At 51.7% G+C, this 26,598-nt stretch overlaps 1 protein-coding gene across 13 annotated transcripts; it reads right to left on the bottom strand.

The window, feature by feature from the left end:
• Positions 1-1,022: 1,022 nt before the first annotated feature.
• On the bottom strand, positions 1,023-26,598 carry SH3GLB2 (SH3 domain containing GRB2 like, endophilin B2). Of its 13 annotated transcripts, none has more exons than XM_067743041.1 (13): positions 26,380-26,592; positions 22,001-22,142; positions 21,045-21,206; positions 8,028-8,161; positions 7,675-7,767; positions 5,504-5,566; positions 4,225-4,374; positions 3,794-3,817; positions 3,187-3,276; positions 2,751-2,851; positions 2,472-2,486; positions 2,108-2,348; positions 1,476-1,774 (listed from the first exon to the last, which is right to left on the bottom strand). In XM_067743041.1, the coding sequence occupies exons 1-13, from the start codon at positions 26,440-26,442 to the stop codon at positions 1,667-1,669; spliced, it is 1,386 nt and encodes a 461-aa protein (XP_067599142.1). In that variant the 5' UTR covers positions 26,443-26,592; the 3' UTR covers positions 1,476-1,666. The 13 variants fall into 13 exon arrangements, with proteins under 13 accessions (XP_067599155.1, XP_067599142.1, XP_067599144.1 ...); XM_067743043.1 differs by having other exon boundaries at positions 21,045-21,173; positions 26,380-26,584; XM_067743046.1 differs by lacking the exon at positions 21,045-21,206 and having other exon boundaries at positions 26,380-26,595.

Here is a 26,598-nt window from a genome sequence, read left to right as displayed (position 1 = left end):
GCCCAAGGACTAGCCAGCTCTCAGAGCATCGAACCGCCTCCCTCGGCCGAGGGCCCAGAGTGGAGTGGAGGTTTGGGGAAGGCGAGATAGCCACCACTGACCTAACGAACATTCCTCCGTTCACGTCTTGGTGTTGGGGGTGCTGGGTGGGCGCTCAGATTCCGCCCCCCCCGACCCCTACCACGCACCTCCACTTACAGCTGGCTGAGCTCACCACCGGCTAGAGCCTTCCTTGAAGCTCTGCTCCTGTTTATAGCTCTGTGCCTCCCCCTCCCTTCAGAAGGCCCGCCAGTGGGGCCTACCAGCCTCCAGCCTCTAGCCTCCTTGGGACCTAATCGCAGAGTTCTGGGCCCGGCTACAGGCCTTAATCTAAAACTGGCTTGTAGCCCAGAGCTACCACTTGAAGTTTCTGGAACCAGACTGACCTGGGCTAGAGTCCCTGCGTGGCCACTTGGCCAGTTATGGAACGTTGCGGAGGTGACTTTCTGATCTCTTCTTCCCTCATCTGCGAGGACGACACGAGAATACACGTGAACGTGCTTGGCTCAGTGCCGGGCCCCTGGGAAGCACCGTCAGCCGGCAATTACTCGAGCTTAAACTATCGTGCAAATTTTACAGTCCCCTCTACCCGATTTTAGGCAAGTCTTTCTTAGGAATAAAACATCTATTATGCAGCTTCCTGGGACTTCCCTGGTGGTCCAGTGGTTAGGACCCTGCGCTTCCACTGCAGGGGGCCTGGGTTCAACCCCTGGCTGGGGAACTAAGATCCTGCAAGCTGCACGGCGTGGCCCAAACAACCCCCCCCGCCCCCCCCCCAAAAAAACGTAATTATGCAGCTGCAGTAGGAGAACAGCACTCCCTCCTGAGCAGCACAGGCAGCGTGGGAGGAAGGGAGGTACTGGCTTTGCCCTAAGAGCTCTCCCTCCCTCTGCCCTAGTGCTTCTGGGAGGGGTGGTGCAGATGTGAAGTCTCCCCTTTCCCACCTGTGAGGCCCGCGACCCGACCGGAGCCCAGGCAACATGCACATGAAGGATGGTTTATTATTTGTCACTGGCTAGAGAGCAAGCAGACAGGCAGAGTAAAAAGATCAGTTAAAAAGTGAGTGTGGAGAGGTGCAGGCTGCAGCCACCATACTTGGCTTGAGCTGTATGAGGGGAAGGGTAGCACCGGGGAGATGCCGCTCCATGGCCCAGGCTCCCCTCTGCTCCAGCTCATCCAGAGGGGACGAATCCGGTCCTCAGGCCTCCACACACCTGCCTGCCTTTCCCCCTTTGCTGCTTTTGGCAACTAAAAGGCAGGAGCTCCCTCCCCCAGGGTGCGCCCCAGGGCTTTCTCAGGCCTTCTGCACTGACCCCCACGGGCCTAGGCGCTGAGTGCAGCTGCTGCAGCCAGGCCCTCCCTCCTTAGCAGGAGCCGGGAGGGCTGGGACGCTCAGAGATGCAGGCAGGGGCGTGGGGGGGGAATCTCCAGAAGCAGGGCTGGGGGAGGGGCCGGGATCATTCAGCTTCTGGGGCCCCTCGCAGCTGGAGGACCAGGGGCAGGATGGGATGGGGTTACTTTCCCCACCCTGAGCAGCTGGGTCACCAACAGACAAGACAAGTGGCAGGGCTGCACCCATCCTCTCCTGCCCAGGCCAGAATGGGCAGGGGCCTGGGAGGGGGCCTGCTTAGCTAAGCAGTTCCAAGTAGGTGACAGGGACCTTGCCCTTCTTGTTGCCTCTCTCGCCAATGAGCCAGTCAGGGTCCATGCCAGGCAGGCTGTAGACAGTGATGAGCTGGGGAGGGCGGAGAAGGAGGGTCACGCCCCGGCCAGGCAGAACTGGCCCCAGCCCTAAGGGGGAACAGACTTGCGGTCTCCCCTGATACATAGGAAACGACACCTCCTGAGCTGCTCACCTCCTCAGCTGCTCTACAGAGACAGATCAGAGAGGCTGCTTCCTCAGAGCTGGAGCCGTCTCTGCCTACCCGACCGGCCCCAGCTCTACCCGCAGGGCCACTCGGAGGCTGGAAGCCCGCGGTGCAGGGTCTGCAGGCCCCATGCCCCCAGCTCCAGTTTCCCGGCGCCCGTGAGCCGGCCCTCCCCCCGTCCTCGTGGCCCCCAGGCCTACCTCGTCAGCCAGCAGGGCCAGCTCGCTGCTGTCGGCCGCCTCGTAGTCATAGAGGACCCGGGCCTTCCGGGTCCCGCTGGCGGGAGGCGCCACCTCCTCCAGGTGGAGAGCGGCCTCCCCCGGAGGAGCCAGGCTGGCCACAGAGGGCCCCCCAGGCATAGTGGCCGCGGCGGTGGTGGGCGAGGTGCTGCTGAGGGGCGGGGAAGCGGGCTCTGTGGTACCCACGAAGGTGCCTGGAAATCTGGAGAGGAGAGCGGGGGCACACCTCAGCAGCCGGGAGCCACACACCCCCAGGAATCCCGTGTGCCCCGCCAAACACCAGCTAGGTCCACGGCCGCGGAGGCGAGGAGACCCCGCTACTTACATGGCTCCCTGGGAGCTGGCGGCATGAAAGGAAGAGGGAAACGGGGAATGTGAGATGCTCCCGCCATCCCCGCCACCCCCCACCCCACACAGTCTCAAGAAACCGCGCCAGAGGTCCCCAAGGCCAGCCACCTCGCTGTCATTGTGAGAGGGTGCCCGGGCCCAGAGAGCAGTGTGATGTCCCACCACAGTTGGCAGCCCTCCACCCCGCCCTGGGTGTCACGGGGCTTTCCGAGCTTGGGGCGGTCGGGGCTGGGAGCCAGGGGACCCCGGTGGGCACCTGCCCAGCTGTTTCTGTAGGTCCAGCATGTGGCGGTAGCACTGGGCATAGTAAGTGGTCTGAGACTCAACGAACTCATGGAGGCAGCGAAGGTGGTTCACCTGCGGGGAAGACGCCCATGGCTGACGGGGGGGATGCGAGGGGCCAAAACATCCCATTCCCCATCCTGTCCTCTGCAGACCCTGGCCCGGCATTCTGATGTCTTCTGCCCAGGCCACTTGCTCCCTGGGGTTGGAGGGAGGTACCCACCCTTTGGGACCTGCTCTGCCGAGGCTGAATCCCATCCTTACAGACTGCGGGCTCAAGCACACCCTTCCCCACCTGCCTTCGAGATCCAGGTTCACTCGCTGCCTCAATATGGACTAGTTTCATGGGGACACAAGGGGCGGCAAGAAGACGGTGGACGACAGAAGGAGGAAACGGGGGCAGGACTCACGTGCGTGCTACTGATTCCCTCCAGCAGGAGCCGGGTCACTTCTGCCTGCCGGTCAAACTCTGTCTGGGCCACTCGGAGCTCCTGCTCAGCCTGGGAAGGGTGGGGCATGAGCGCGAGAACAAGAACAGCCCCCCAGTTTCCCTCCCACCGCCTTCTCCCGCGCCCCTGAAGCCGCCCCGGAGCGGCCTCCTCTTCCCTTCTGTGGCAGCTGTCACTTCCCCCCGGGGATGCAGACATCGGTGGCAGGAGTGCACTTCCCACCCCTGACTTCAGGCCTGAAGCCCTGACCACTGGAGGAGCCCCGCTTGGACCCCACCCCCTCCTGAGGCCAGTTCCTGGACAAGCAGACAGAGCCTCGGGCGCCCTGCCTTGGCCTTTCATATTCATTTGCCCATCTGACGCCATCACGCATCAGGGACAAATCCAACCGACAGTTGCCTCTGGAGGGCCCACTGTATGCAACAGGGCAGAGTGACAACCCCTACCGTGGCCCCAGAGAGTGAGGGCAGAGCCCAGAACTAGAAACAGACCTGCCCCTGACGGCAGCAGGTGAGCCTGGACTCCCGTTGCCCACCCCCTGCAGCCTCTTCCCTGAGCCCCGACTTACCTTGTCCACCTCATCATTCCAGAGCTGCGGAGACCACAAGAGGACAGGTCAGCGGGGGAGGGAGGGGGGCACCGGTCAGCAGGGGAGGGGAGGACGGCTGAACCCCAGAGCCCAGGCCCTGCCCCAGCTCCCTGAGACCCCAACCTCTCCCCAACTCCCTCCCCACAGCCCAACGAGGGGCTGAGGCTGGGGTGAGGCCTGCTGTGAAAGGGGGGGCTCCGATATCATAGTCCGTCTAGTCCCACATGCCACATGCGGGGAGGGGGGACAGCCAGCTGGGGAGTCCTACTTGGGTTTCTCCTACAGTGCCAGTCCCCAGGCTCTGACTGGGGTCTCAAGGGAGATTGAGTGTCCCGCACCCCACCCTGACACTTGGCTAAGGCTGGTGGGCTGGGAGGCAGGACTGTGTGACCCTGGACCAGTCACTGAACCTTTCTGTCCTTCGGCAGAGAAAGGCAGCCTCGTGCCCGAGTCACACTGGGGTTCAAAGGCACAAGGAAAAAACAGGGCCGTCTCCACCCTCCTGGATACTCCTCTTTCCACTCGGCCCAGGAAGGGGGGCGGGAAGTGTCATCCAGAGTCTAAAGAAGAAAGACCCCCCTCCCCCCCCACGGCTTAGGAGACCCATTTCTCCTGCCCGCTGCTACCCTACGATGTGACCTGAAATGCGGAAAGCAAAACAAGGCCAGCCCTTGGACAGATGTGTCCCACCTCAGTGCCGTTTAGCAAATCACAACACGGGAAGCAACCTCCACGTGGACACACGTCGGAGACCCAGCCACAGGGGCCCGGTGGACTACACTGTGGTTCACGCCCCCGAGGACAAATGACTGCACACAGCAACATGCTTATGACAGATGGAGAAGAGCCAGAGGGTCTTTGCAGAAGGTTGTCACCCGTCGGGGGGTGGGGTGGGGGTGGTGGAAGGGACAGAGAGAGAGAGGCAGAGAAAGACACAGTGGTGGTTTCGACAGGCATGATGGGATAGGTGTGATCTGCCTATTTCCCAAACTAAACAGTAAATACCACAAATCTCAACAGAGCTGTAGGAAGAAAAGACACCAAGACATTCAACGTCCTCCTGATCCAGCCCCGCCCATCCGACCTCCAGAGTCCCCGCCCCCGCCCCGCCCTCACGCTCAGCTTCAGGCCAGCTCGGGACACGCTCTGTTCTCCAACCTCTGGGCCTCGGGCCCAGGCGGCTCCTTCCCCCACCCAGCTGTGCCCTCCCACCCTCCCTGTTCAGTCTCAAGCACTTCCACGACACCTAGCAGATGTGCTATGGAGGCAGCTGGATGGACAGCGCCGTCCCTGTCTCCCATGACCCCGTGGCAGGCCAGGCCCAGACCTCCTCCCTCTCCTCCGGGCCGCACGGCCGGTCGCTCCGGGACGGTGAGTGTGGGAGGGGGCGGTGCCTGCTTTGGGGGGGTCGGGGCTGGGCAGACTCTCAGGTGCCCTGGAGGTGGGGCCGCTGCCGCCCCAAGTGCACCGGGCTGTGCCGCGCAGTGGGCCAGGCTCACCTTCAGCGCTGGGCAGGGAGAAGCAAGGCCGGCAACACGGGCACAGGGCACAGGGCAGAGGCGGGTGGACAGGACTTGCCTGACCAGGGGCGCGGCCCCTGCCTGCCCCTCTGGCTCCAGTTCGCTGCACATCAGGCCCAGGCCCGAGTGTGGGAGGGGAGGGGGAGCGGGGCGGGGCAGGGGCGCTTACCGCGGAGGCGCTGGCCGAGAGAATGTAATTACGAGGTCTAGTCTCCTGAAAGTCAGGCACCGTCTGGCGGGGAACAGAGTTCATGGGGGGAGGGGGTCATGCGGGGCCGGGGCCGGGCCGGAAGGCTGCCCTAGACCCTCCCATGGGAGATGCCAGGAGCCCCCGACCCCACGGACAGGAGGATACAGACAAATACAACACGGAGCCCCCCGTTTCTCCCCAAGCCAACCACCTGCGGAGGAGGCGGGCCGAGGCGAGTCCAGACCAAGGTTAAGTGGGTGGACATGCCTGCCATCAGGGCCCTTACCTGGGGCAAGCCACAGACGGGTCCAGCCCCTGGCCTGGCGGCCACGGACCCTCGTCCCCAGGCCCCGGCCTCACTCAGATGCCCCAACTAGACCCACCGTCCTCCCAACAAAGCCCGCCCCACCCAGCTCTCTCCGTCCAGAACCTCCGCACACCACGTCTCTCGCTCCTGCAGCAAGGACCAGGCCCCTCTCCCCACAACGAGGATGGACAGACGGATGCATGGATGGACACAGTGACAGGCTTTCAACATTTGCAAAAAGCTGACTCACAGGCTCCAATGCCTGGCGTCCCCCCGAAGCAGAGGCTACACATGGTAGAGCCTCCAGTGGGGAGACCAGCTGCTTGCAAAACGCCCCGAGGACGTCCCCGGCCGACCAAGGCCGAGATGGGCAAACCAGAAGCAGCACAGCACGTGGGATAGGTATACTCACATCTCCCTCACACTGAGCCAAGTTACCCAAAGCAGAACAGAAAGGAACAAAAACAAAAGAGTTAGTGAGTCCACAGCGCAGGCGGGAGCAGGCCCCTGGGGTCACACAACCCTGCCCTCTGAAAGGAGTCCTGACACGTGTGTGTGTGTATATGTGTGTGTGTGTGTGTGTGTGTGTGTGTGTGTGTGTTGAGAGGGGTAGGAAGGACGGGGTGCACTGCTGGGCTGGAGTCCTCTGGGATGCTGTATCTGGGCTGCCAGGGCCCAGCTCGGGACGGGGTGTCCTGCCCAAGCCAAAGACTCTGGGCCAACCAACTGGAGGGGAGGTCGTGCCGTCCCAGTAACTAAGGAAGGGCTCCCCTGCCTGGCTGATGTAGGAAGAGCTTGTCCTGGCCAAGTTACTCCAGAGAGGTGGTCCACCCCTGAGTGGCGGGGAGACTGTCCTGTCCAGGTGACTTAGACAGACATAGGTCATCCTGCCCAAGCCAACAAGACTCCAGTGGCTGAGCCCCTGCCTCCAGTTTGGACCCCACATAATTGGATGAGCCGGGACCTTGCCCACGGCTCTCGCCAGATGCACTGCCCAGGCTCCGCGGCCCCAGGTGGCCACACTGAGGGAGGGGAACGTGAGAAGGGCTGGAGGCTGGAACTCTCAGGGGAGCGGGGAGCCCAGGCCGGATGTTTCCACGGCGTGCCCTGGACCCGACCTGGGGATTCCCTCCCCAGGGCGTGAGGTGGCCTTTCGGGCCCTGCACCCCAAGCAGCCTGGCCACCCTCAGGCCCAGCTCTCCCAACCCTAGCCTAGCTCTGGTCAAAGTGTCCCACACTGTGTCCCATCGGCCTGGCTGAACAGGCCTCCGTGAGCCGAGAGTGAAGGGGGAGCGCAGACAGCCCAGGCCCTACCCAGTGCCGTGGGGCTCCCAGAGGGCCCCTCAGACACGCCCCTGGGCAGGCGGGTGGTCCAGCTCCGGGGCCCTCCGCACCACCACAGGGGAGCCTGAGCACAGGGCACCCTGCGACCAGCGCTGGAGCAGCAGGTGGGGGAGTTAGTAGGGGGAGCCATGCCCGGGCAGAGCCGGGAACAGAGCCGAGCACCCAGGGAGGGCAGGGCAGGGGCATGCAAGAAGCCAACTGGCTGTCGGTCTGGGGAGGCTGAGGGCCGCCCTGAGCCCAGGTCGGGGCACTGCTGGTCCGCCCACCCCATCAACTTCTGCCCTGGGTCCCAGGGCTCTGGGCCGCCAGGGGTCCGTTGCAGGTGGGGCAGAGAGGTGTGACCTGAAGTGGTCAGCCCAGAGCAGCAGCCCCCAGCCAGGCCTCTCCAGGCAGGGACAGGGGAGAGAAGTCATACCAAACACCAGGTCCCTTCACCCCCTCCTTGGCTCCAACCAGGACCGGTGGGGGGGGGGGGGCAGGAGGCCGGCACGACACCTACCGTGGCTTTGGCTTCTGCGGCCTTGGCCTTCTTCAGCCGTGCTTTGCAGGCATCCAGGTCCAGACGCCGGTTATGGAGGAGCCGCCTCTCCTTCTGAGGGGGTGGGAACAGGGAACAGTGAGACCTGGGCAGCCCTGGGAGACCCCTGGCCCTGGCAGGACCAGCCCCCAGGACCATCTGGTCAAGACGGGGAAACTGAGGCCTGGACGGGGGGAGTCATCCACTCCAGGCCACTCAGTCCACAAGAGCCATGTCTGGGGAGGTCCCAGGAGTGCTGGGTCCCAGCATGGGCTCAGCAGCTATGAGGAGGGCTGCCACCATCACCAGGAAGCAAGTGGCCCCAGGCCCCTCACCGAAATCGTCTTCCAGTCCCCTTCCAGGAAGGTGCGCAGGGGTGTAAGGAAGCCGATGGAGGCCATGTGGATAAAATCCCTCTCTGCGGCTCCCAGGCGCTTTTCTGCTTCTGCCACCTTGATCAGTGTCTTTCCTGAGAAACAAAGTGGAGGGGTGAGGAAGAGGGTCGGGCTCAGGCCGCTCTGACCCCCAGGAAGTAGGGGAGAGCTCAGAGAGAGATGTTCTGAGAGGCAAGAGCAGAATGGCTGGCCTGGGAAGATGTGGAAAATACATATCCATATACCTATCGACAAATGAACAGTGGGACGCCCGGAGAGCAGAATGCTACACAGCCATTAAAAAGATGTGTGTGGGGGGCAGGGGGGACTTCCAGAATGACAGGGTAAGGAGCTCAGCAAATCCTCTCCCCAAAAAGCAATAATAAAACTACACACAGGGACTTCCTTGGTGATCCAATGGTTAAGACTCCACGCTTCAACTGCAGGGGGCCCAGGTTCAATCCCTGGTCGGGGAACTATATCCTGTATGCTGTGCAGTGCAGCCCAAAATAAAATAAAATTTTAAAAAAAGAATATCCTTTTAAAAAAACCACAACTGGACACAGTTCTCAAAAACAACGATTTCTGGACTCTGGAAGTTAACCTAAGGCAAATAACAAATTGAGAAGCATTTATTCCAGAACTTTTGGACCTTGGTAAAAACAATGGAGCCTGTGGCTTTTTGGCCTGGGGGTACTCCCATCTCCTCAAGCTCTGTGGTGCTGTAGCTCTAGCAGGGTGGGGCAAGCCCTGAGGGGGCTGACTTGATTTGGGCTGGAACACAGAAGAACCCATGGGACAGGACCACAAACAATAGTGATCTCAATGGCAAATAATCAGGAACATCACAGCTAACATGAAGCTGGAATACTGGTTGGAACAAGCAACAGAGCTGCCGGAAATTTAACAGGAGATCTGGGAAATGAGATAGTCATAGTGGGCCTTGATGAAATCCAGATATCTCTGGGGGTCTGGAAGGCTATGCGTGTGTATAGCACACTTGGGAGAGATGGGAGAGTACCCCAGCCATCAACTCATTCCTGGCTAGTGGGATGCTTTGCACATTCACAAACTAAAAGCTGGGCAGACATGTAAATTGCTTGAACTTTGAGTGTGTTCCCCAGCCCACTCATAGATTCATCAGTAAAGCCTTAATGGTGCAAGATGTTTAAGCACAACCTCTGATTAATCATTGGCTGACCACTAACATATGCTGACCTGGAAGAAACCCCTAGGAAGCTAGGCTTAAAAATAAAAAGGATAATTTAAAAAGAAAAGCAAGTAGACATCAGTAGCTGCATACTGCAGAGAACACAGACTCTAAACAGTTAGCTCAGGCAAGTCTCTAAAGAAACAAACAAACAGCAGTAATAACTGAACAAAAATTACAAGACATGCAAAGAAACAGGAAAGTACGGACAGTACACAGGGAAAGAAAAGCAATCAACAGACACTATCTCCAAGGAGGCCCAGATATTAGACCTAGCAGACCAAGACTTCTAAGCAGCTATTACAAATAAGTGAAAAAACAAAACAAAACCCTGACGGTGGGGAGGGACAAATTAGGGTTATGGGATTAAACTACTATATATGTAATAGATAAACAACAAGGATATAGGGACTTCCCTGGTGGCGCAGTGCTTAAGAATCCTCCTGACAATTTAGGGGACACAGGTTCAATCCCTGGTCTGGAAAGATCCCACATGCTACGGAGCAACTAGGCCCATGTGCCACAACTACTGAGCCTGCGCTCTAGACCCCACGAGCCACAACTACTGAGCCCACATGCCACAACTACTGAAGCCCGTGTGCCTAGAACCCGTGCTCCGCAACAAGAGAAGCAACCTCGATAAGAAGCCGGTGCATTGCAACAAAGAGTAGCCCCTCTCTCCACAACTAGGGAAAGCCCACGTGCAGCAATGAAGGCCCAACATAGCCAAAAATAAATAAATGAATAAGTTTATTAAAAAATAAAAAAGAATCCACCTGCCAAGGCAGAGGACACAGGTTCGAACCCTGGTCTGGGAAAATCCCACATGCCACAGAACAACTAAGCCCATGTGCTACAACTACTGAGCCTGTGCTCTAGAGCCTGCGAGCCACAACTACTGAGCCTGCATGCCACAACTACTGAAGCCCATGCACCTAGAGCCAGTGCTCCGCAACAAAGAGAAGCCACTGCAATGAGAAGCCCACACACCACAACGAAGAGCAGCCCCCACTCGCTGCAACTAAAGAAAGCCCGTGCACAGCAATGAAGACCCAACACAGCCAAAAATAAATTTTTTAAAAAAAGGATATACTGTATAGTGCAGGGAATTATAGCCATTATCTTGTAATAACCTATAATGGAATATAATCTGCAAAAATACTAAATCACTATGCTGTACACCAGAAACACATATTATAAATCAACTATACTTTAATTAAAAAATAAAAAACCTAATAGAAGCAATGTTTAAAGATTTAAGGAAAGTATGATCACAATGACTTCTCAAATAAGGAATGTCAATAAAGAAATTAAAACTATAAAAAAGAAATGAAAATTCTAGAGTTGAAAAGTATAACAACTGATAAGAAAAAATCACTAGAAGGGTTCAACAGCAGATTTGAACTGGCTTCTTATCAGAAACAAGGGAGGCCAGATAGTGAGAGGATATATTCAAAGTGATGAAAAAACTCTCATCCAAGAATTTTATATACAGCAAAACTGTCTTCCAAAAGTGAACACAAAATAAAGACATTCCCAGATAAACAAAGGCTAAAAGAATTCATTGCTGGCAGACCTACCATAGAAGAAATACTTCAGGTTAAAGTGAAATGACACTAGATGGTAACCTGAATCTACATAAGGAAATACAAAGCAGCAGTAAAGGTAATTATATAGGCACATATAAAAGACAATATAAACTTTTTTCTCTTTTCTTAATTGATTTCAAAGACAACTACATAAAACAATAATTATAAAACTGTGTTGTTGAGATATAATGTGTATGACAATAATAGCACAAAGGAAGAGGGCGAGAAGGGAGTTATACTGGAGCAAAGTGTCTATATTTTACTGGAATTCAGTTAGTATTACTCCAAAGTAGATTGTGTTAAGTTAAAATGCATATTGTAATTTAAATTGTAAAACCACTAAGAAGGACTTCTCTGGTGGTCCAGTGGGTAAGACTCCACACTCCCAATGCAGGGGATATGGGTTTGATCCTTGGTCAGGGATCTAGATCCTGCATGCATGTCGCAACTAAGAAACCCACATACTGCAACTAAAGATCCTACATGCTGCAATGAAGATCCTGAATGCTGCAACTAAGACCTGGCACAGCCAAGATAAATATAAATAAATATATTTTATAAAAACCCACTAAGAAAGATATTTAAAGTAAAAAAAAAAAGCAACAAAGAAATTAGAATATTATACTAGAAAATATCTATTTAACTCAAAAGAAGGCAGTAACAGAGGATCAAACAAAAAACACCTGAGATACAGGGAGACAATAACGAAATGGCAATCCGACCACATCAACAATTACATTAAATGTAAATGGATTAAACACTCCAATCAAAAGGTAAAGACTGTCAGATTGGATTTTTTTAAAAAAGATTCAAATATATGCTCTCTATAAGAGACATACCTTAGATTTAAGGACATAAGTATGGTGAAAATAAAAGGACAGAAAAAGATACATGCCCCTGTTTGCATATAACAATATGAGAATAGGAGTGACCATAAGAGAACAGGAGTGGCCATACTACTATCAGATAAGCAGACTTTAAGACCAAAAAATGTTAACTAGAGACAAAGAGTAGTATTTTACAACGATAGAAGGGCCAATTCATCAGGGAGATATATAATTATAAACATACAGACCTAACAACACAGCTCCAAAATACATGAAGCAAACACTGACAGAATAAAGACAGAAATACTTCAACAGAAATAATTGGAGACTTTAATACTCTCAATAAAGGATGGGGCAATAAGACAAAATCAACAAGGATATAGAAGATAAACAACACTATCAACCAAGATGGCCTGACAACACTACCCTACAACATAAAGTACAATATCTAAGTGAACATGAAACATTCTCCAGTAGATACCACACACTATAGGCCATAAACAAGTCTTAACACATTTAAAAGGATTAAAATTATGCAAAGTATGTTTTCTGACCACAGCGACATTAAATTAGAAATCAACAACAGAAGGAAACTTGGAAAATCCATAAATATCAGGAAATTAACCACCACCCTGCTGGTGGGATGTAAAATCACACAGCCACTTTGGAAAACAGTCTGGCAATTTCTTAAAAGGTTGGTGGTCCAGTGGTTAGGACTCTGCACTCTCACTGCCGAGGGCCAGGGTTCAGTCCCCGGTTGCGGAACTAAGATCCTGAAAGCTGCACAGCACAGCCAAAAATAAAATTAAATTTAAAAAAAAATGTTAAACATAAATTTACCATATGACTCAGCAATTCCACTCCTAGGTATATACCCAGTAGAAGTGAAGACATACATCCTCACAAAAGTTCATATGCAACTGTTTAAAGCAAAACAACCCAAATGTCTCTCAAATGGTAAGTGGACAAAGAAAATGAGATCAGCCCATACAGTGGAACACTCTTCAACAGTAAGAAGGAATAAAATCCTAAAACACATTATAACATGGATGAACCTCAAAGACAAAGAAGCCACGTGCAAAAAACAACATATCGCTTGATTCCATTTATATGAAATATTCAGAAAAGGCAAATTTACAGAGACAAAACCACATTGGGATTTCCCTGGTGGTCCAGTGGTTAAGAATCCACCTTCCAATGCAGGGAACTTGGGTTCGATCCCTGGTCGGGGAACTAAGATCCCACGTGCCGCGGGGCAACTAAGCCCGTGTGCTGCAACCACTGAGCCCACGCACTCTAGAGCCCATGTGCCACAACTAGAGAGCTCACATGCCGCAACTACTGAGCCCACACACTCTGGAGCCTGTATGCCACGCAAGTAGAGAGAAGCCTGTGTGCCGCAATGAAAGATCCCGCATGCAGCCAAATAAATAAATAAATTTATAAAAAAACGACAAAAACAACAACGAAAAATAAAGCCACATTAGTTGTCTGGGGGTGGGCGTGGGACTGACTATAAGTAGACACAAGTTACTTTTTTGCAGGTGATGGAAATGTTCTTTAAATTGGATTGGGGGAGTCACCCAAGTCCAGGAAGCACAGAAAGTCTCATACAGGATAAACCCAAGGAGAAATACACCAAGACACATAGTAGTCAAACTGACAAAAATAAAGACAAAGAGAAATATTAAAAGCAACAAGGGAAAAGCAACAAATAACATACAAGGGAATCCCTGTAAGACTATCAGCTGATTTTTCAGCAGAAACTCTGCAGGCCAGAAAGGAGTGGCACAATATATTTAAAGTGATGAAAAGGAAAAACCTACAAACAAGAATACTCTACCCAGGGCTTCCCTGGTGGCGCAGTGGTTGAGAGTCCGCCTGCGATGCAGGGGACACGGGTTCGTGCCCTGGTCCGGGAAGATCCCATATGCCGCGGAGCGGCTGGGCCCGTGAGCCATGGCCGCTGAGCCTGCGCGTCCGGAGCCTGTGCTCCTCAACGGGAGAGGCCACAATAGTGAGAGGCCCGCGTACCGCAAAAAAAAAAAAAAAAAAAAAAAAAAGGAATACTCTACCCAGTAAGGCTCTCGTTCAGATTTGATGAAGAAATCAAAAGCTTTACAGACAAGCAAAAGCTAAAATAATTCAACAGCACCAAGCCAGCTTTACAATAAATGCTAAAGGAACTTCCCTAAGCGAAAAAGAAAAGGCCACAACTAGAAACAAGAAAATTATGAAATGGGAAAGCTCACCAGTACAGGTGAACATACAGTAAAGGTAGGAAATCATCCACACACAAACGGGATATCAAGACCAGTAACTGTGAGAGAAGGAGAGCACAAGTGCAGGACAGCTGAAATGCATTTGAAATTAAGAGATCAGCAACTTAAAACAATCATGTAGTTATACAGACTGCTATATCAAAACCTCATGGTAATCGCAAATGAGAAATTTATAACAGATACACACATGAAAAAGAAAAAGGATTCCAAACACAACACTAAAGATAGTCATCAGCGACTTCCCCAGTGGGCCAGTGGTAAAGAATCCACCTTCCAATGCAGGGGACACAGGTTCAATCCCTGGTCGGGGAACTAAGATCCCACGTGCCATGGGGCAACTAAGCCCGCACGCCGCAGCTACTGAGCTCACGCACCTCAATGGGAGAGCCTGCGTGCTGCAAACTACACAGCCCACGCACTCTGGAGCCCACGCACCACAACTACAGAGCCCACGTGCCCAGGAGCCCACGTGCCACAACTAGAGAGAAGCCCACATGCTGCAACGAAGAGCCCACGTGCCACACTGAAAGATCCTTCGTGCCGCAACTAAGACCCGACGCAGCCAAATAAATAAATATTTAAAAAAATGTTTAATCCATCTATCCTAAACCCTTAAAAAATAAAGTCATCAAATCACAAGAAAGGAGGAAAGAAAAGAGGAAAGGAAGAAAAAAGACCTACAAAAACAAATCCAAAACAATTAACAAAATGGCAATAAGGGACTTCCCTGGTGGCACAGTGGTTAAGAATCCACCTGCTAATGCAGGGGACACGGGTTTGAGCCCTGGCCCGGGGAGATCCCACATGCCACGGAGCAACTAAGCCTGTGCACCACAACTACTGAGCCTGTGCTCTAGAGCCTGTGAGCCACAACTACCGAGCCTGAGAGCCACAATGACTGAAGCCCGATGCCTAGAGCCCGTGCTCCACAAGAGAAGCCACTGCAACAAGAAGCCTGTGCACCGCAACAAAGAGTAGCCGCCTCTCGCCGCAACTAGAGAAAGCCCACACACAGCAACAAAGACCCAACACAGCCAATAAATAAATTAATTAATTAAAATAAATAAATGTATAAAAAAATGGCAATAAGAACATACACATTGATGATTACCTTAAACGTAAACAGATTAAATGCTCCAACCAAAAGACACAAATTGGCTGAATGGATACAAAAACAAGACACAAGACCCATATATATGTTGTCTACAAGAGACCCATTTCCTTTTTTTTTGGTTGTGCCGTCCAGCATGTGCGATCTTAGTTCCCCGACCAGGGATCGAACCTGCGCCCCCTGCATTGGAAGCACAGAGTCTTAACCACTGGACAGCCAGGGAAGTCCCAGACAAAACAGACTTTAAAATAAAGACTGCTACAAGAGACAAAGAAGCACACTACATAATGATCAAGGGATCAATCCAAGAAGAAGGTATAGCAATTATAAATATATATGCATCCAACACAGGAGCACCTCGATATATACGGCAAATGTTAACAGATGTAAAAAGAGAAATCGACAGTAAACAATAATATGGGTCTACTTAAACACCCCACTTACATCAATGAACAGTTCATCCAGACAGAAAATCAATAAGGAAACACAGGCCTTAGATGACACATTAGACCAGATGGACTTAATTGTTATTTGTAGAGCTTTCCATCCAAAAGCAGCAGAATACACATTCTTTTCAAGTGTACATGGAACATTCTCCAGGATAGATCACATGCTGGACCACAAAGCAAGTTTTGGTAAATTTAAGAAAACTGAAATCATATCAAGTATCTTTTTTGACCACAATGCTATGAGATTAGCAATCAAGTCCAAGAAAAAAACTGCAAAAAACACAAACACGTGGAGGGTAAACAATGTGCTACTAAACAACCAATGGCTCACCAAAGAAATCAAAGATGAGGGACTTCCCTGGTGGTCCAGTGATTAAGACTCTGCACTCCCAATGCAGGGGGCCCAGGTTCGATACCTGGTCAGGGAATTAGATCCCGCATGCCGCAACTAAAGGAGCCCGCACGTTGCAACTAAAAGATCCCGCATGCCGCAACTAGGACCTAGCGCAGACAAATAAATAAATAAATTAATTAATTAATAAAAAAAGAAATCAAAGATGAAATTAAAAAATACCTAGAAGGAAATGAAAACACTATGCCAAAACCTATGGGACACAGCAAAAGCAGTTCTAAGAGGCAAGTTTATAGTGATACAAGCTTACCTCAGGAAGCAAGAAAAATCTCAAATAAACAACCAAAACTTACACCTAAAGCAACTAGAAAATGAAGAACAAACAAACCTAAAGTTAGTAGGAAAGAAATCATAAAGAACAGAGCATAAATAAATAAATTAGAGACTAAGAAAACAACAGAAAAGATAGATGAAACTAAAAGCTGGTTCTTTGAAAAGATAAACAAAATTGATAAATCTTTAGCCAGGCTCATCAAGAAAAAAAGGGAGAGGACCCAAATCAGTAATATTAGAAATGAAAAGGAAGAAGCTGCAACCAACACCACAGAAGTACAAAGGACTGTAAGAAACTACTACAAGCAACTATATGCTACTAAAATGGACAACCTAGAAGAAACGTACAAATTCTTAAAAAGGTACAATCTCCCAAGACTGAACCAGGAAGAAAGAGGAAATATGAACAGACCAATTACAAGTACTGAACTACAATTTCTGATTTAAAAACTTCCAACAAACAAAAGTCCAGATGGACCAGATGGCTTCACAGGAAAATTCTATCAAATGTTTAAAGAACAGTTAACACCTATCCTTCTGAAACTATTCCAAAAATTGCAGAGGCAGGAACCAAACTCATTCTATGAGACCACCATCACCCTGATACCAAATACCGACAAAGATACCACACAAAAAAGAAAATTACAGGCCAATGTCACTGAAGAACATAGACACAAAAATCCTCAACAAAATACTAGCAAATTGAATCCAATAATACATTAAAAGGATCATACACCATTACCAAGTGGGATTTTTCTTCCTTTTTTTTTCAATATTTATTTATTTATATTGGCTGCGCCAGGTCTTAGTTGCAGCACGTGGGCTCTCAGTTGCAATGTGTGGGCTCCTTAGTTGTGGTGTGCGGACTTCTTAGTTGCAGCATGCGGACTCTTAGTTGCAGCATGCATGCAGGATCTAGTTCCTTGACCAGGGATCGAACCTGGGCACCCTGCATTGGGAGTGTCGAGTCCTACCCACTGGACCACCAGGGAAGTCCCTGTAAGGATTTTTCAATGTCCGTAAAACAATCAGTGTGATATACCACATTAACAAATTGAAGAATAAAAACCATATGATCATCTCAATAGATGCAGAAAAAGCTTTTGATAAAATTCAACATCCATTTATGATAAAAACACTCCAGAAAGTGGGCATAGAGGGAACCTACCTCAACATAATAAAGGCCATATATGACAAACCCACAGCTAACATCATACTCAATGGTAACAAACTAAAAGCATTTTCTCTAAGATCAGGAACAAGACAAAAGATGTCCACTCATGCCACTTTTATTTAACATAGTTTTGGAAGTCCTAGGCACAGCAATCAGAGAAGAAAAAGAAATAAAAGAATACAAATTGGAAAAGAAGAAGTAAAACTCTCACTGTTTGCAGATGACATGATACTGTACATAGAAAATCCTAAAGATGCCACCAGAAAACTACTAGAGCTAATCTAGAGTGAATTCGATAAAGTTGCAGGATACAAAATTAATAAACAGAAATCTGTTGCATTTCTATACACTAACAATGAAAGACCAGAGAGAGAAATTAAAAAGAATAAAAATACCTAGGAATAAAACTACCTAAGGAGGACTTTCCTGGTGGCACAGTGGTTAGGAATCCGCCTGCTAATGCAGGGGACATGGGTTCGAGCTCTGGTCTGGGAAGATCCCACATGCCGCGGAACAACTAAGCCTGTGCGTCATAACTGCTGAGCCTGCGCTCTGGAGCCCACGAGCCACAACTACTGAGCCCACGTGCCACAACTAACGAAGCCCGCGTGCCTGGAGCCTGTGCTCCGCAACAAGAGAAGCCATCACAATGAAGAGCAGCCACAACTAGAGGAAGCCTGTGCACAACAGCAAAGACCCAATGCAGCCAAAAAAAAAAAGATAAATAAATAAATTTATTTTTCTAAAAAAAAAAGCTATCTAAGGAAGCAAAAGAACTGTACTCTGAAAATTATAAGATGCTGATAAAAGAAATGGAAGATGAGGGAATTCCCTGGTGGTCCAGTGGTTAGGAACTAAGATCCCACAAGCCATGCGGCACAGCCAAAAAAAAAACACCCAAAGATGACACAAACAGATGGAAAGATATACTGTGTTCTTGGATTGGAAGAATCAGTATTCTCAAAATGACTATACTATCCAAGGCAACCTACAGATTCAGTGCAATCCTTATCAAATTACCAATGGCATTTTTCACAGAACTAGAACAAAAAATTTTTAAATTTGTATGGAAACACAAAAGACCCTGAATAGCCAAAGCAATCTTGAGAAAGAAAAATGGAGCTGGAGGAATCAGGGTCCCTGACTTCAGACTATACTACAAAGCTACAGTAATCAAAACAGTATGGTACTGGCACAAAAACAGAAATATAGACCAATGGAACAGGACAGAAAGCCTAGAAATAAACCCATGCACCTACACTCAATTACTCTACGACAATGGAGGCAAGAATATACAATGGAGAAAAGACAATCTCTTCAGTAAGTGGTGCTGAGCAAACTGGACAGCTAAATTAAAAGAATGAAATTAGAAATTCTCTAACACCATGCACAAAAATAAACTCAAAATGGAATAAAGAACTAAATGTAAGACCAGATACTATAAAACTTCTAGAGGGGGACTTCCCTGGTGGCACAGTGGTTAAGAATCTGCCTGCCAATGCAGGAGACACGGGTTCGAGCCCTGGTCTGGGATGATCCCACATGCCACGGGGCAACTAAGCGCACGTGCCACAGCTACTGAGCCTGTGCTCTAGAGCCCACAAGCTACAACTACTGACCCTGTGTGCCACAACTACTGAAGCCTGCGCACCTAGAGCCCATGCTCCACAGCAAGAGAAGCCACTGCAATGATAAGCCTGTGCACCGGAAGGAAGAGTGGCTCCCGCTCACCACAACTGGAGAAAGCCTGCGCACAACAACGAAGACCCAACGCAGCCAAAAATATATATAAAAAACAAACAAACAAAAACTCCTAGAGGAAAACATAGGCAGGACACTCTTTGACATAAATTGCAGCAGTATCTTTTTGGATCCGTCTCTTGGAGTAATGGAAACAAGAACAAAAATAAACAAATGGGAATTAAACTTAAAAGCTTTTGCTTAGCAAAGGAAACCAAACCAAAGGAAACAAAACGAAAAGACAACTACAAGATGGGAGAAAATATTTGCAAACGATGCAACTGACAAGGGATTAACCTCCAAAATATACAAACAGCTCATACAGCTCAATATCAGAAAAACAAGCAACCCAATCAAAAAATGGGCAGAAGATCTAAATAGACACTTCTCCAAAGAAGACATATAGATGGCCAAAAGGTACATGAAAAGATGCTCAACATCGCTAATTTTTACAGAAATGCAAATCAAAACTACAGTGAGGTATCTCCTCACACCAGTCAGAATTACTATCATCAAAAAGTCTACATATAATAAATGCTGGAGAGGGTGTGCAGAAAAGGGAACCCTCCTACACGGTTGGTGGGAATGTAAACTGGTGCAGCCACAATGGAGAACAGTATGGAGGTTCCTTTAAAAAGTAAAAACAGAGCTACCATATGATCCTGCAATCCCACTCCTGGGTATATATCCAGAGAAAACCATAATTGGAAAAGCTATATGCACCCCAATGTTCATTGCAGCACTATTCACAATAGCCAAGACATTGAGGCAACCTAAATGTCGATCAACAGATGAATGGATAAAGAAGATGTGGTATATAAATACAATGGAATATTACTCGGCCATAAAAAGAATGAAATAATGCCATTTACAGCAACATGGACACAACTAGAGATTATCATACTAAGTGAAGTTAAGCCAGACAGAGAAACACAAATATCATATGATACCACATATATGTGGAATCTTAAAAAATGATACAAATGAACTAATTTACAAGACAGAAACAGACTCAGAGACACAGAAAACAAACTTATGGTTACCAAAGGGGAAAGGGGGGGTGGGAGGAGGGACAAATTAGGAGGTTGGGATTAACATATACACACTACTGTATATAAAATAGATAACCAACAAGACCCACTGTATAGCACTGGGAACTACACTCAATATTTTGTAATAACCTAAAAGTGAAGTATTTGAAAAGGAATATATATTTATGTTGTGTGTGTGTGTGTGTATAACTGAATCACTGTGCTGTACACTTGAAGCTAACACGATATTGTAAATCAACTATACTTCAATTAAAAAATTAATTAAATAAAATTTCAAAAACACAAATTGGATTGGGGGATGTTTGTTCAATTCTGTAAATTCACTAAAAACCATCAAATTACACACTTAAAACAGGTGTACTTTATAGTGTATAAATTGTACCTAGATAAAACTTTAAAAATAAAGCTTGAGGTGACTCTATAAGTGCTGTGAACAGATTATCTGTAGTGCAATGCCAAGTTTAAAAATCAGGTTGCAGAACAGTACACATAACATGATCCCATTGAAAAATACACACGAACCAAACCTGGGTAAGGGAGGCTTCAATTTTTTTGTTCATTTTTTGGCTGCACTGTGCGGCATGCGGGATCTTAGTTCCCCGACCGGGGATCAAACCCGTGCCCACAGCACTGGGAGCGCAGTCTTAAGCACTGGACCACCAGGGAAGTCCCGGGAGGCTTCTATATTTTACTCTATTTTCATCTCCATTGATTGAGGTGTTTACAAGCAGAATGAATCCAGGTATCATGTGTGCAAATTAAAAAAGGAAGGAAGAGAAGAAAGGAAGGAGAGAAGGGAGGGAAGAAGATTCGTGCCAGAGACCGTGACCCCCTACCCTGGCTGTGAGGACTGGCTCACCGTAGGGCGTGGTGGGCCCCAGCTCACTGGCCGCCTCTGCCATGTACTGAGCCAGCAGTTCCCCGTTGGTGACCCTCGAGGGCACCTTCCTGTCCAGCTTCTCATACAGGAACTCCTCCACTCGGGCACCTGCGGGGAGACGGCAGCCAAAGCCACAGGGCTCTTCGGTAGGAGCCCAAGGATGAAAGCCGTGGTGACAGAAACAGATCCAGACCAGGGCCTGCGCACAGGGGCGTCCAGCCTGGGGACTTCCGGAATACTCTCTTGCTGATTCTCAACTGTGTGAGACTGGCACTTGACCCCGCGAAGCCCTCACTCGAGAGGAAGAAGCCACGGCCCAGACACGCGAAATGCCTGCCCGAGGTCACACAGCTGAAGGCAAGTGCTGCCCCTTCCTGCCCCACAGCTTCTCCCTCCTTACACTGTGGACTTGCAGGGCATAACACACGCGTGGGCAATGCCCTGGCCTGGCCCCAGAAAGCTCCAGCACACTCACTCAGCTAACCGCAGACACACAGGCAGACAAGTCCCACGACCCCAGGCCAGCCAGCCCCCCTCTTCCCACAGGTTCTCCTGAAGCTGCGTCTGCCTGCACCACGCTGCGTGTGACTCTCGGCAAGTCCTCTTTCATCCCTGAGCCTCGCTGCCTTCCCTCCAGTGACCTGGCTCCCGTTTCTCCTGCCTCTTCTCCCAACTGTGTTTTAGTGTCCAGGCACTTCTTCAACTCCTCTGTGCGACACTTAGCATTTCCACTGTCCCAGAGAGTGCATCCTGGAGCCCAACACTGAGTCTGCTGTTTTCTTTAAGTGGGACCCCCCCCAAAACAGCAGACTTAAGCCCCAAGAGTCTAACCTAAATCCCACCTGCCGCCCAGGCCCACCTGCACGGTCTCAGCAGCTGGGGCTCCTGCCCGCTGCTTCCCGCCCCGAGCCCGGGGCCGGCCCGTGTCCACTCACTGGGGTTGGGTTGCAGCAACACCTCTGTCTGCCTCAGGATTTTCTCCGTCCAGTTCTTGGTGCTGTCTGCCCGGGCCAGAAGGTTCTCAAACTGGGCATCAAGCTCGGTCTTCTCGGCCTGGCCGAATTTCTCCTCTGTGAACTGTGGGGAGAGCACCCAGGGCGGAGGGCTCAGAAAGGGGGACGGAAGGAGCACCCCTGCCCCGCCCATCTACTCCTCCCACCTGGCTGGAACTCAGGCCCCAAGGTCAAGAAACTTGCTCTGCCCCTGACCTGCTCTGTGACCTTGACCAAGGTGCAACCTTGCCCTGGGCCTCAGTTTGTTCCTCTGTGAAATGAGGTGGTTGGACCGGAGTTTGGGGATCATGGCTCCTTTTGGAAATCCAATGAAAGATACAGACTCCCTCTCCCCAAAAAAGCACATCAAAATCAGACATACAGCTTAGGGTGTAAGGAACCCTTGGGAGCCTACCACTAAGGGTCCCCCCAGCCTGACTCTGAAGGAAAGCACTTGGTTACAAGTGCTCAGGGAACAAAAGGGGCACAGAGCAAGGTCTGGGGTTATCAGGATGTTCCAGGGGCAGCTGGGAGCCACGGGAAGGGGATACTAAGGGAGGGAGTCAGAGGAACCCAGGTTCCAGAATCAGAGGGACTTGATTCAAGTCTCAGTCTGATGAGCTGTGTGACCTTGGGCAAGTGGCTTTGCCTCTCTGAGCATCAGTTTCCTAAGCTGAAAATGGTAATAATAAGTAGTAGCATCTCCCTCATAGGTTGTAAGAATGAAATAAAAAAGATGTGGATAAGACATGAAGGCTAGGATCTGGCCGGCAGGCAGTGCTCAGTGTAAGAGCTGATGCTGTTAAGAGCTGATGCACAGAGAGATGGCTGGGAAGGAAGGGGAATGCGGAGGGGGGGGAGGATGGCCACATGGCTGGCCTCCGGTTGCCTGGAGTGGTAGATGGGGAACAGCGCCAGCTCATCAGAGCCAACTGCTGGGCACACCCAGGGCCCAGAAAGCTCGGCAGCCCCGCTCCAAGGCCAGGAAAGGACCAGGATGTCACAAGGGTCCCCCTTCAGAGCTGGCAGAAACCATGGGGGCCACCTAAGAAAAACCAGAAACCGGCCCAAGTCCTGGCCTCTCTGATCTCAAAGGCCCCGTCCAGCCAAGGGGAGGTCACAGGCAAACAGCAAAGGGGTGAAGACCTGCAGGAGTAGATCAGCCCTGACAACAACAGACACTGCCCTCAGGCCGGCCAAGTTTCCCATTTCACAGAAGATGCCGCTGAGACTGAGTAAGAGGCAGGCTGTGCTGGAGTCACATAGGCTGGGGGTGTGGAGGCCCTTCCCAGATGACTAGGCAGCGGTGAGGCATCCAGAGGCCAAGGACAAGTCCAGCTGCAAGGGGCAGGAGGCACCTCCGGTGGTCAGGCTGCCCTCTCGGGCTGCTCCAGCTCGGCAGCCATCAATTATGCATGGGGGCTTGGGTTTCCCTCTGCAGAGCTGGGTGGGCCAGGGTTAGAGCCTGCGGCTCCTCACCTGGGAACCAGCTGCTCCTGGCCTCCTCCCGGTCTCCCGACTCCTCTTCTTCATCACATTCCCCAAGCTGGGGCCTCCCCGAGCCAGGTCCTGAAGAGGCCTCACCTCACCCAGACCCTTCAGGGGTTAGCATTACCCCATTTTGCAGATGAGAAAATCGAGGGTCAGAGGCAAAGTCACCTCTCTGGTCCTCAGTTTCCCCCCGGAGGACGGGGATAACAGGACCTATCTCACAGAATATTTGGAAGGTGCTTAGTTTCGTGGTCAGCACACAGTATAGGCCTGATAAACGTCAGCTGGCGTCATCATCATCATTAATAAAAGGTCTCCCTCAGGTCCCTCCGTGGCCCTCAGGAGCCACCTAGGGACATCCTTACCCTGCTGGCACCAGCCAGTATGATTCAGGCGATTGTGTCACCCTCAGTGTGCACCTGAGCATCTCCCCTTCTTACCAAGGTTAATGGCAGCACTCCCCGCCGTGCCACCTGGCCACCCGTCCCTCACACCACACACCCACCCAGGTTCAAAGTCCCACCGGGCTTTCCCAACATCTTGGGCATCCTTCCCACGTTCACCGCTGCCTGCTTGGCTCGGATGAGAACGAGGCCACAGCCTCCCTGGCTTTTATTATCATTACTCCTACCACTGCTATTAGTAATACTGCAATTACTACCAACAGCATTAGTACTAGCACTTCCACTGCCCACTCCCACCCCCACTGGCATCTTACCCAAACATGCCTTAGGTTTTCCTGTCTCGGTGCCCTTAGCTGGGCTGTTCCCATCACCTGGACCAACTCGGCAAACCCCTCCTGACCTTCAAGGCACAGTTCGGGGACTGAGAAGCCATCCTAGAATCTCCCACGCAAAAGGGATCTGGCCTCCGGATTCTCATCCCAGGGCCAAGGTCCAGTTCCCTACCGGATGGGGATGAGGTGAGGCTCCTAGAAGTGTCCTCAACACATGGAGGGGCTGAGCGCTTACCCAGCATGTCGTGCGTAGGTAGGTGGCACCCACGCAGAGGAGCTGCCCACACATTAATAATAAACCACCCCCATCCCTCCTGGCTGACTCCTACTCCAGGGCAGACTGGCCTCAGGAGGGTCCCCTGAGTGCGCTCTCCTGCCCAGGTGACATTTCAAGCCCTTCTCTCTTCTGGCTGCCACCCTGCCCCATCCCTGCCAAGAGGAAGGGCCCCGGCTTCAGAGGCTGCTCCCTGCAAGATGGCAGCAGCAGGGGGTGGGCGTGCAGGGCCAGAGAAAGCCTCTATTTATAAAGCTCCCAGCTCCCTCCTCCACTCTGGCGGCGGGGGTCTGGGCGCTGGCTCCCACTCCAGTATGGGCGAACCAGTGGGCCTGCCCACCCCCAGGAGAAAAGAGGCCACAGGGACCAAGCTTCCCCATACCCCAGGCTCTGCAGGCCTGGCCAGGTCAGGTGCTAGGGCCCCAAAGTAGCAGGAAACTGGCAGATCAGGTTCTTCCCAGATGTGGGAGATAAAGTGGTTGCCATACCGACACTGGGGAGAATTCCCTACCTTCTGAATGGACAGGGGCTGGCCAATGAACTCCAGGCTGCTAGCATCCCCACTAGGGCTGGGGTCCACGGCAGGGCTTCGAACACAGAGCAGCAAACCCTCTCTGGGGCGCAAATCCTCAACGGGACACTGTGCTTTCTAGTAAACATGGGCGTGTGGGCTTCTAAGAGACTGGGGCTGGGCTCCTCCAGAGAACCAACAACCAGGGCAAGGACAAACAACAGAATCTGTTCCCAGAGCGCTGTGACGGGCCAAGCCCCAAGGCAGCAGCCACCCTGGGAGGCAGACTGGTGCGACCCCTGATTGACAGAAGGGAACACGGAGGCTCCGAGACTTGCCTAACGTCACATGCTGCACAGCTGCAATACTAACCACGTTACACCAAGAATGACTTGCCTTTAGTGAGCATGTTCACGGGGAACGCCTGGGACACTCACATCCATGCTGGGAGGGAGGGACTGCTAAGGCCATTTTTCAGACTGAAAAACTGTGGCCCAGAGAGGTGAAGCCCCCGTCTTCAAAGTCACTAGAGGGGCCTCCACACCCACAGCTGACTCCCGGTCTTCACTATTACACTCAGCTGCTTCTGTTTTTTTCCCTTGTCCCCAAATGGATAGGACTTGTTCTAATCCCAGCATCACCCACTGTACAGCTTCCCAAGGAGGGCACCCAGCCAGCCCCCGGGGCCTGGGGAAATAAGAGAAACAGGCCTCCCACGGAGCCGAAAGTAAATAACCCCAGCCCTCCTGGCTTCCGGACTATCGAAGCGTGTAAAAGGGACCTGAGGGAATCAGTACCACCAGTCCATTGCACAGGTGCGGAGACTGAGGCTCAGAGAAGGGGTCAGGGCGGGTGCACGAGTCCTTAGGCCTGAAACTCAGGCCTCCAAACGCCTGCCGGGAGTCAGAGTCACCGCTGGGCAAGGGCAAGGAGACAGGAACCGCCTGGGGCCCTCTACCCTCCTCAGCGGAGCCCCCCACCGGGGGCGGGGCGGGCGCCAGGACAGCGGGACTACGCGGCCGGCGGGTCGAAATGGTGGAGGCTGACACCTCCCCCGCGGCAGCAGGGCCGAGGCAGGCCCGGCTCACTCCCCAGGCCTGGGCCACGCTGAGGGTGCGGCCAGTGTGGCCGGCCGCCCCGGGCTCTTTCTCTCTACTGGGCACCGCAAAAGGAGGAGGGGCTGGGGGGGGCGGCTAGGGCGACTCCGCAGCGGGTAAGGAGCGGCGGCCGCGAGGGCCTTCTCCCGCGGCCCCGGGCTCTGCTGCAGGGGTGCCCGCCGGCCGCGCGGGGCCCAGGGTGTACGGCCTCACCTGCACGGCCCGGGTGAAGAAGATGCCCGCGTCCGACGCCAGCTTCTTCATGTTGAAGTCCATGGCGCTCCGCACGGCCGGCCACGTCCGGCCCGTGCGCCGCCCGGCAGCCCCCGGCCCGCCGCCGCCAGCCCGCACCGCGCCCACCTGCTGCCGGTGCTCTGGCCCTTAGCGCGCCCCCCTGGCCCAGCCCCAGCCGCCTCCGTCAAGCTTGCCCGA

This window comes from Pseudorca crassidens, chromosome 7 (assembly GCF_039906515.1).
Source record: "Pseudorca crassidens isolate mPseCra1 chromosome 7, mPseCra1.hap1, whole genome shotgun sequence".
Classification (NCBI taxonomy): Eukaryota; Metazoa; Chordata; class Mammalia; order Artiodactyla; family Delphinidae; genus Pseudorca; species Pseudorca crassidens.
Note: the sequence above shows the minus strand (reverse complement) of the source record. Positions and strands in the feature narration are given on the sequence as shown.